This window comes from Hypanus sabinus, chromosome 14 (genome assembly GCF_030144855.1).
Source record: "Hypanus sabinus isolate sHypSab1 chromosome 14, sHypSab1.hap1, whole genome shotgun sequence".
Taxonomy (NCBI): Eukaryota; Metazoa; Chordata; class Chondrichthyes; order Myliobatiformes; family Dasyatidae; genus Hypanus; species Hypanus sabinus.
The window spans coordinates 28,371,778-28,383,069 of NC_082719.1; the positions used below are offsets into that span (position 1 = coordinate 28,371,778).

The window sequence follows — 11,292 nt, forward strand, 5'->3', positions numbered from 1 at the left end:
TCTCTAGTAATGTTAACTTCACACACTTCATGACCCCTGATGCCTAGAACCTGCACCATTTTGTTAGTGTTTTCCACAGTGAAAACTGATGCAAAATACTTTTTCGAATGATTTGATTTCATTTTTTACCAACAGAACAATGCCACCCCCTCTGCCTTCTGCCTATCCTTTCGATACAATTAAGCATCCAGCTATAATCTTTCAGCCAAGATTCAGTGATGACTACAACATCATACCTGCCAATCTGTAACTGTGCTGCAATTTCATCTACCTTATTCTGTATTCTACACGCATTCAAATACAACACTTTCAGTCCTGTATTCACTGTTTTTGATTTTATCTCCTTTTACTTTGCAACTCATCCCGATGACTGCAATGCTGCCCTATCAACAGCCTCTCCTCACTACACGTTGCCTCTGTTTATAAACCAGCTAACTCATCTTCAGCATTATTATCTGCCTTTCCTACGATACTTCTTGCATTGAAACATGCACAGCTCAGGACACAGCTGCACCATGCTCAACCTTTTGACTCCTAACTTTGTCTGAGTTCTTACCAACATCTGCCTCCACAACCTCTCCACTAACTGTTCTGACACTCTAGTTCCCACCCCACCGCAACTCCAGATTAAACCCCAGCATGCAGCATTACCAACCTTCCCATATTAGACCCCATCCAGTTTAGGTGCAAACTGCGCCTTCTGTACAGGTCCCACCTTCCCTGGAAGAGAGCCCATTGATCCAAAAACCTTCTGACCTCCCTCCTACACCAACTCTTTAGCCAGATATTAAACCGTATAATCTTCCTAGTTTTGGTCTCACTAGCACATGGCAAGGGTAGCAGTCCTGAGATCACATCTCTGGAGGTCCTGCCCTTTAACCTAACTCCCTGAACTTGCTATGCAGAAGCTCATCACTAGTCCTACCCATGTCATTGGTACCTATATGGGCCATGATTTCAGGATGTTGATCCTCCCACTTAAGAATGCTGAGGACTTGATCTGAGATATCCTGGACCCTGGCACCTTGGGGGCAAGATAACATTTGGAATCTTGTTCTCGCCTGGTAAAAAAAGTTCCCTCCTTCTCCCCTCTTTTCCTATTCCCCAATCAGGCTTACCTCTCATCTGCCGATTACTTCCCTTTCTCTGATGGTCCACCCTCCTCTTCTATCAGATTCCTTTCCCTCTCTACCCCTTTACTTTTCCTATCCACCTGGCTTCATCTATCTCCTTCCAGCTATCCTCCTTCCCCTCTCCCCGCCTTTTTATTCTGACATCTTCCCCCTTCCTTTCCAGTCCTGAAGGAGGGGCTCAGCATTTTATGTGTGCTGTTGTAGATTAATGTTCAGGTGGGAATGGGGTTGAAGTTTATAAAGGTAAGGATAAATTAAAATAACTAATGAAAAATGCCCCTAGTCCACTGAGCTACTTGTTATAAAATAACTGAAGTCTGTCTATGGATAGAGTTGAAATTTAGGTATGAGAGGATGGAATTTTGCTTCAGTGGGTTTCTCGGTGCTTGTGAGGACAATGTACAGAGCCATCATTCAGGAAAGGAAATTAATGTGGAGGGATCTATAGTAGGTTGGATGGCACACTTGCTCTGGAAAACATTACTTTTTCTTCTGTCATTATGTCATAAATTATTAGCAGAGTAGATCTGATGAAGTTCAGGCTCTTTTCCAATCCATGTACCGTATGTTCTTTTGCAGTCCAACTTTAATATTTTAATTCAGAAGATTAGCTTAGAAATCTATACATCCAATAACTGAATTTTAAATTTACAGACAAAAAACTTGTCCAAATGTTAAACCCGTCACAGTTGCTATTTTTAAGTTTATTGACATCATCAAAACAAGACTGAAATTGCCATTTCTGAAACAAGAGAATTTATCATCTTTGTAAAATCAATGCAGATCTTGCTTAGACATGTGCACCGTTCACAGATGTATTATTAAATATGTTTTATCCCAGGGGCAGTAATTGAATGAGTTCCTGATGCAGCTGCTGATTTGTTACTGCCAGAGATCTGACCAGGAAATTGCTGCCTTTTCGCTGTTTGATGACTTCTCGCTGACAGTCCCAACTTCAGCTTGAGCATGGCTTCGTCAGCGGGCTCTGAGCAGGGGACTGCTAATGAGAATTCCTTCTCTAACGGAACATTAGGAATTATTACCCAAAATAAAGAGATTTGCCCAAAACAATGACAGTCAGGAGCTATGATCAAGTTCTCATATGTACATAAAGTGTTTCTCTAAATTAGAATCCTTTTGTGAACTGCGGAGAGTTTAAGAATAAGACTTCCTCTACATGGGGTAATAATTTGGCAAATGTGTAGCTCGGGTTGTTGGTTGATGTCTTGCTGCTGACTCTCCGATCTTGGCAATTTACTTGCAAATGTTTCGACACAACATCGGCAGAGCGCTTCTGATGTGGTGTGTCCTGCAAATGCTTCGTCTTTGCATACTTTTCAATCTGCTGGTCATTGCAGACTGGTTGTGATGTGAGGGCGAAGCCACGTCGCTGACTGGCGGTGGTCAGGAATTTTGCCTGCATCAAAAGGGATACTATGTCTAGGAGCCTTGTGAATGATGAGGATCAATAGTAAACCATGGAGACCATCTGACTGGTTACATCCAACCTGCCATGGAGGCTCCAATGTGCAGGATCGGAAGAAGTTGCAGGGGGTTGCACGCTCAGCCAGCCCTATCACGGGCACAACCCCCTCAACATTAACATCTTCACAAGGTGTTACGTCAAGGCAGGGGAAGAGGGTCCATCACTAAGGACCCTCACCGTCCGGGACATGCCCTCTTCTTGTTACTACCATCAGGGAGGAGGACAAGGAGCCTGATGATCCGCTCTCAATATTTTACCAAGTTTCTTTCCCTCTGCAATCAGATTTGTGAACAATGACCCATGAAAACTACCACCCCGTTCCTCTTTTGCACTCTTTTTGTTTTTTTTTTTGCATCGTAATTTTTATGTCCTGCACTGCTGTCAGAGAGAAACATATTTCACAACATAAATCAGTGATAATGAACCTCATTCTGATTCTGAAAATTTAGCTCAATGCATTGTGAACTGTATAAATGGAATGCAAGACAAGCTTTTCACTGTATCTTGGTACATGTGACAATAATAAACCAATAATAACATCAGTGCTGACTCATGATCATGCAGTTTTTGGGAAGGTGACGACTGGCATTGTCTGGTGCATATGGACAAGTGTAAATCTTTCCTATATTTAAAAACATTCAAATCGATATTAAGATACTTATCTTTAAAATTAACAGGAAATCACCATTACCACATAAAGACACAAAACTAAGTAGAATATTCATCTAGAATGTTTCTAAAAAGTTTTTGTCATCAGGATTTGGAGAAGTAGGAATAATATTTATATAATTCCAAATTTACTGTCTCTGCCAACGAAAGTGATCTCTATGTTGCTCCCTTCAGTCTATTTTCACCTAGCAACAATCTATTTTAATTTGGAGTATCGTGTCAACATATAGTGCTAAAAATTAAACAAGTCCAATTTAAAAAACAGGTGTATAGAATTAGTTACATGGGTGAACATTACCACCTGCTGCAGTTTAAAATATTCTGCCTCTGAAATGCATTATTGCAACTAAAATATAATTTGCCACAGCCTTGACTATGTTATTTCATTTTTTATAGAAGTTTTTCTTAAATCTAGTTCAAAGCTTGTAGTGAATACTCAATAAGTATCCCAGCTATCTTCCTACCAGAGTTACTGAAAGCAGAAAGTATTTTCCAAAGCATATTGAATGCAAAATGAAATACATTTAATACACAAATAGGAAAACCACAAACTGAAAAGTGATATTAACTTCACATATCTTTCTATATTAAGTTCAGTCGTTGTGTTTTTAATGAGATGAAATTAACCAGATTTTTATTTTTCCCACAGTTTAATAAAAGTAGATAAATAGCGTTCATGTATCTAGGTATGACATACTGAGGTCAAGAAGTAAAAGGAATTTACCAAAATAATCAAATGAAAATCCTTGCATGGGCTCCGTCCCTGCTTATCATTTTCCTCAGAAATGTAGACTGTAACAATCGCGGGCAACAACAAAAAATGTATTTTCTCCACCATATGCTTGCATTAGGAGCTTCAAAGATTAGTATTTTAGGGGCATGCTTATAATTTCTGGAAAGAGCTATATTATTTTTGAGAAAACTTGAAAGGAGGAAATGTTCCTCACAAACCTGGTCATACACGCTTCATGAACGAAAGCACCCGAGGGGTTTCATTTGCATTCTTTATGATGAACACCAAGTTTCTGTTGTTTGATCTGAGGGTTTTGTTTGCCAATAATGACAACAATCAGCTAACTTTCATTGCGCTAACGTGGCAGAAAGGTCTATTGGGAAACAGACGTTAATCACCTAAAACTTTGCAGGCGAATTTAATAAATTAACCTGTTAGCCCGATGAATGGAAACCTCATATCAAACTCTTCGACATTTGTTGAATATTATATATTTATGATATTGTTTTAAAACCAGAGTTTTGGTGTTACTGAACATTAGAAGTGCAAGCAACGTAACAGCAATTAAAATTGGACATGTTCCAATCTGCAGGTCGCGCTTGCACCTCTCTAATTTTGAAATGCGTTTGCAGCCACGGTCCTTACCTTGGTTAACTGGGCGATCTTCTTACTCATTTTCAAATGCATATCGTGGTCGTAGTGCAGCAGCGGGTGCGCGAGAGTTGTTTTCGAGCCGTTGCATTTGGCAGCGTGATCTGCCCAGCTCACTCCCGTCGCCATGGTTCCCAGGCTGGCAGAGCCCCGGGGAAAGCGCAGCTCCCCGTGCCCAAGGCAGGCTGCAGGCGAGCGCTGTCTAGACTGCTCTCGCGGATGGTCAAGCCCCTCATGGAAGGAGCGCAGTTGCAAGGCAAGAGCGGTGCATGCAACGCCAGAACTGTTCAGTCAAATGATAGTTCAGTGCCAACCGTCGGGCTGGGCTGAGGAGGCATCAGTGGGTGGGCGCTGTGTCTGTAAACACGGGGCAAAGTTTTCAAGAAACATCTGTTCCTTAACGTGATGTAATGCACACAGAACGTGTAGAACTCCGTGGGGAGGGAGTTAACAGACGCGTTATCTGGATAATTTATTTCACAAATGTTTAAATAAAAATTAAAGGCAGTTCACACACTTATCTCTTTAATAAATGTCCAGATTTGGGGAAAACACGTCCAATCCAGAAGCAGGATTCGGCAGACAGGTGTATATTTGGGTGATACGTCTAATCGGGGGGAGGTGGTCTTCCAAAGAAGAGTATTTGGAAAGTCTGCAAGCCGTGCCGCCTACTATAAGCGCTACAGACTCGAAAGTCACAGAAGCAATGTTATTACTGAACTCTGGTGACCTCTAAAATCAGAGAAGGTTTAAAATTTTGAAATAAAAATAGCAGGTGATGGCCTGCTTTCTCATTCCCTCAGAAATCTGGGTTATGGAAAATTGGTAGTGCTGCAGTTAACATGCTTTTGAGCTGATAACTTCGCTGTGATGGAATCAAAGTTTATTTGAGGAAGTTCAAATGTAATGAGAAATATGTTCTAAATCATCTAAATGTTCTTTCAAACTGTCCCCGTTGTACTCCCAGTTTCCTGTGCTTCCCTGGTACAAGGGGAAAACATATCACTACTTAAAAGTTGCTAATTTGATTGGCAGGTTTATATCATGGGGAAAAAACGAAATTGGTTGCATTTCCACACATACATAACAAAAAAAATACCCCAAAACCAAATACATGAAGTGTTTCTGGTTAGGCCACACTTGGAGTACTGTGTCCAGTTCTGGTCGCCTCACTATAGGAAGGATCTGGAAGCATTGGAAAGGGTACAGAGGAGATTTACCAGGATGCTGCCTGATTTAGAGAGTATGCATTATGATCAGAGATTAAAGGAGCTAGGGCTTTATTCTCTGGAGAGAAGGAGGATGAAAGGAGACATGATACAGGTATACAAGATATTAAGAGGAATAGATGGAGTGGACAGCCAGCGCCTCTTCCCCAGGGCACCTCTGCTCAATATAAGAGGACATGGCTTTAAGGTAAGGAGTGGGAAGTTCAAGGGAGATATTAGAGGAAGGTTTTTCACTCAGAGAGTGGTTGGTGCGTAGAATGTACTACCTGAGTCAGTGGTGGAGGCAGATACACTAGTGTAGTTTAAGAGACTACTAGACAGGTATATGGAGGAATTTAAGGTGGTGGGTTATATGGGAGGCAGGGTTTAAGGGTTGGCACAACATTGTGGGTTGAAGGGCCTGTACTGTGCTATACTATTCTATGTTCTATGTATTTCTCTCTGTCGTACTGTAAAATAATCAAATTAGCAAAAGGATGCTTATTCAACAAATAGGCTTCAAGTGAGGGACAGTGACATGTTGCAACAGAGAGTAGCTGGTTACATACTATAATTCTTGAAGGAGTACCATATGCTTTGGAAATAGCTGTCCTGTTTTCAAAACCTATTGGACGGGGATACACAATGCCCTACAAGACATCTTTAAATGTGAAATACCCTTAGAGAGTAAGACCATATATTTTGGATATATACCTCAAGAATGGTTGAAATATTTAATGAATATACTGTTGGTGGCTGGTAAAAAGACTCTTATTAGGAAATGGTTATCACAGGAGAGCCCAACTTTAAATACATGGATGGAAATTACAATGGACATTTACAAAATGGAGAAGATAACAGCATCTGTTAATCATAAGCTGGAACAATTTGATTCATACTGGGAAAATGGTTTAACTACATAATGCCTCATAGGACTGATTTTATTCTCATAAATCAATGAATATGTTGTAAAAAAAAAGATCACTCCCTACTTGTACATAGTTCTTCCCTCTTACTTGTTTTTTCTTTCTACTCTTTTCTATAAGTGTATACCTCAGATAAATACTTTGTGGAGATTTGTGATATATATGATTATATGATATACATGTACAGTGTCTGAAATACATCCTGTGGAAATGTTTGTTTGATGATGAACTTCAATAAAAAAAATTACAAAAAAGGAAATAGCCAAAGCCACATTGTAACATAAAGTATAGTATTTTTTGTGAAAGTCCAAAGTAAATTTATTATCAAAGTACATATATGTCACCCTGAGATTAATTTTCTTGTGGGCATTCATAGTAAATAGAAAGATGCACAATAGAATAAATGAGTTGGACAAACAACCAATGTGCAAAAGACAATAAACTGTGCAAATACAAAACTGAATTGAATTGACTTTATCACTTCAAATACATGAAGTAAAAATGTTTACATTACATCTCCATTCAAAAATGCAATAGGCAATTACAGTAATTTATAATAAATATTATGAACAACAGGATAGTCAATATAACATAGAAATACAGTAGTATCAGCATGAATTAAGTGGTCTGATGGCCTGGTGGAAGAAGTTGTCCTGGAGCCTGTTGGTCCTGGCTTTTATGTTGCGGTACCGTTTCCCTGATGGTAGCAGCTGGAACAGTTTGTGGTTGGGCTGACTCAGGTCTCCAATGATCCTTCAGGCCCTTTTTACACACCTATCTTTGTAAATGTCCAGAATAGTGGGAAGTTCACATCTACAGATGTGCTGGGCCGTCCGCACCACTCTCTGCAGAGTCCTGCAATTGAGAGAAGTACAGTTCCCATACCAGGCAGTGATGCAGCCAGTCAGGATGCTCTCAATTGTGGCTCTATAGAAAATTCTTAGAATTTGTGGGGGGGAGCTATACCAAACTTCTTCAACCGTCTGAGGTGAAAGAGGTGCTGTTGTGCTTTTTTCACCAGACAGCCAGTATGTAGAGACCACGTGAGATCCTCGGTGATGTACGTGCCGAAGAATGTAAAGCTGTTCACCCTCTCAACCCCAGATCCATTGATGACAATAGGAGTTAGCCTGTCTCTGTTCCTCCTGTAGTCCACAACCAGCTCCTTTGTCAGGGTGATGACTTCTTCTCTGTGGACTGCCTCATTATTATTTGAGATGAGGCTGATCAGGGTAGTGTCATCAGCAAACTTAATTTGCAGATTGGATCTGTGGGTGGTGACATAGTCATGAGTATACAGAGAGTAAAGTATCGGGGCTTAGTACACAGCCCTGAGGGGTACCTGTGTTGAGGGTCAGAGGTGAGGGAGCCCACTCTTACCACCTGCTGGCGATCTGACAGAAAGTCCAGGATCCAGCTACACAAGGCAAGGTGAAGGCCGAGGTCTCTGGGCTTCTTGTTGAGCCTGGAGGGAATTATGGTGTTGAGTGCTGAACAGCATTCTCACATAAGCATTCCTGTTCTGCAGTTGTGTAAGGACAGTGTGTAAAGCTGTGTCTATTGCATCATCCATCGATCGGTTGTGTAGGTATCGGAGCTGTAGAGTCCTAAAGAGGTTGTGGAATCAGTTCAGCGTGGGGAGAGTGAAGTTTAAGAGCCTGATGAAGTTCAAAATCCTCTGGTTCAAGAGTCTGATGGTTGATCTTAAACTGTTCTTAAACATGGTGGTGTGGGACTTGAGGGTCCTGTACCTTCTTCCTGATTGTGCAAGAGAGAAGAGAGAATGCCCTGGGGTGTGGAGTTCCTTGAAAATGGAAGCTGCTTTCCTGCTGCAGTGCTGCACATATATGTGCTCAATGGTGGGCAGGGCTTTACCTGCAATGGACTGGACTGTATCCATTGTATATTTGTAGTTTTGTTTCTGTTCAATGGCATTGGTGTCCCCAAACTAAACCGTGATGCAACCGGTCATTATACTCTTAACCATACATCTATAGAAGTTTGACAAATTTGAATCTGAACAAACTTCTAAAAAAGTAGAGGCCCTGCCAAATACCTACGTCAGGATGTTGTTCATACTATAGCTCAGCATTTAATACCATCATTCCCACAATTCTGATTGAGAAATTGCAGAACCTGGGCCTCTGTACCTCCTTCTGTAATTGGATCCTCGACTTCCTAACCAGAAGACCACAGTCTGTACAGATCAGTGATAACATATTCTCTTCGCTGACAATTAACACTGGCGCACCTCAGGGGTGTGTGCTTAGCCCACTGCTCTACTTTCTATATACACATGACTATGTGGATAGGCATAGCTCAAATAACATTTACAAATTTTCTGATGGTACAACCATTGTTGGTAGAATCTCAGGTGGTAATGAGAGGGGGTACAGGAGTGAGATATGCCAACTAGTGGAATGGTACTGTAGCAACAACCTGGCACATAACGTCAGTAAGACGAAAGAGCTGATTGTAGACTTCAGGAAGTGTAAGATGAAGGAACACATACTGATCCTCATAGAGGGTACAGAAGTGGAGAGAGTGACCAGCTTCAAGTTCCTGGGTGTCAACATCTCTGGGAATCTAACCTGGTCCCAACTTATCGATGCAGTTATAAAGAAGCCAAGACAGCGGCTATACTTTATTAGGAGTTTGAATTGATTTGGCATGTCAACAAATGCGCTCAAGGAACTTCTATAGTTGTACTATGGAGAGTATTCTGACAAGCTACATCACTGTCTGGTTTGGAGGGGCTACTGCACAGGACCAAAAGAAGCTGCAGAAGATTGTAAATCTAGTCAGCTCCATCTTGGGCACTAGCCTACAAAGTAGCCAGGATATCTTTAGGGAGTGGTGTTTTAGAAAGGCACCACCCATTATCAAGGACCACCAGCACCCAGAGCATGCCCTTTTCTCACTGTTACCATCAGGTAGGAGGTACAGAAGCCTGAAGGCACACACTCAGCGATTCAGGAACAGCTTCTTCCCCTCTGCCATCCGATTCCTAAATGGACTTTGAAGCTTTGGACACTACCTCACTTTTTTAATATACTGTATTTCTGTTTTTGCACATTTTTAAATAATCTATTCAATATATGTAATTGATTAACTTGTTTATTTATTATAATGTTTTATTTTTTTTTTAAAACAAATTTCATGTCACATCCTGGTGATAATAAACCTGATTCTGATTCTGCTTTTTTGGAACATTTACCTGTTGGAGACAGGACCCCTGAAGCGGTAATGCCAAGGAATTTGTAGTTGCTGACTCTCTCAGTTTTGTTATGCTTTTTGTCATTTCATAGACCGAACTGTTGTTTTTTACTGAACTTTCTGTTTCAGCTATTAATTAACATCAACTGATAAATGTGAAGATGTATTAACCGCAAAAATCTCATTTTTGTTCTGGTATGTTAATATTTAGATTTGTACCAAAGGATATTAACCTATAAATTTAGCTATAAAGATAAAGAAAATTTGTGTGTTCCTCTAACTGCAAAGAGTCGACCATAACATTCTAGTGAAACGTCTGATGTGGATTTAAAGACAAATCAAGTTGAATTGAGTTCATTGTTATGCATACAAGTACAGTAAGGTGTTTGCAGCCGCACCACGGGCATTTTGACTCAGAGTGCACAGAAAACATACGTTTCCGAGTGGAAGAAAACTACACAGCAAGGGATTAATGTAAAAAAAATCCGTAACTAGAATTCAAAAAGTACAATCAAACTATCCATGGTAGTGCTAGAGATGGTCCCTAATGTACCATTGCAGAGGTTAAATTAGGGTGTGCAAGTGGATCCTAAAGCTTAATGGTTGTAGGAAGGTGGCTGTTCCTAAATTGGTGATGTGAGGCTTGAGGCTTTTGTACCTCCTACCTGATGGTAGTGGTGAGAAGAGGGTTCTTGATCGCAACACCTCCTATATTGTAATTGGACTTGATTTATTATTGTCACAGTGAAAAGTTTGTTTTGCGCACCTTTCATATAGATTATTTATTACACAGTGGATTGAGGTAGAAGATAACAGAATGCAGAATAAAGTGTTACAGTTACAGAGAAAATGCAATGCAGGTAGACAACGAGCTGGACAATAGTAGTAAGGTGGATACAGAGATCTTATCGTACCTTGTATAGTGTTACAATGACAAGATAGAAGCTGCCCTTTAGCCTGGTGGTATGTGATTTTGTACCTTCTGCCCAATGGGAGGGGCAAGGAGAAAGAACGTCCAGGGAGGTTGGGGTTGCAGTACAACAGGCTGCTTTACTGAGGTAGTGAGGAGTGCATAGAGGGGAGGCTGATGTATGTGATGTGCTGAGCTGTCTCCACAACTCTTTGCAGCTTCTTGTGGTCACAGGCAGAGCAGTTGCCACAAGATGTATATCCATCTGGTATTCTGTACATGCTGTCAATGATGGGGAAGGCTATGCTGTGTCCACTACTCCATGCAGTCTCTTGCATTCCTGTGCATTGGAATGGCTGA

The 11,292-nt window shown here is 40.8% G+C and overlaps 1 protein-coding gene across 1 annotated transcript in view; it reads right to left on the reverse strand.

Annotated features, from left to right (window-relative positions):
* The window catches only part of fam184b (family with sequence similarity 184 member B), a 205,401-nt gene extending 200,600 nt beyond the window's left edge, over positions 1-4,801 (reverse strand). Inside the window, exon 1 of the mRNA XM_059988930.1 lies at positions 4,667-4,801. Coding sequence (XP_059844913.1) covers positions 4,667-4,801 — 135 coding nt within the window. The remainder of the gene's footprint in view (positions 1-4,666) is intronic.
* Between the last annotated feature and the right edge of the window lie 6,491 nt (positions 4,802-11,292).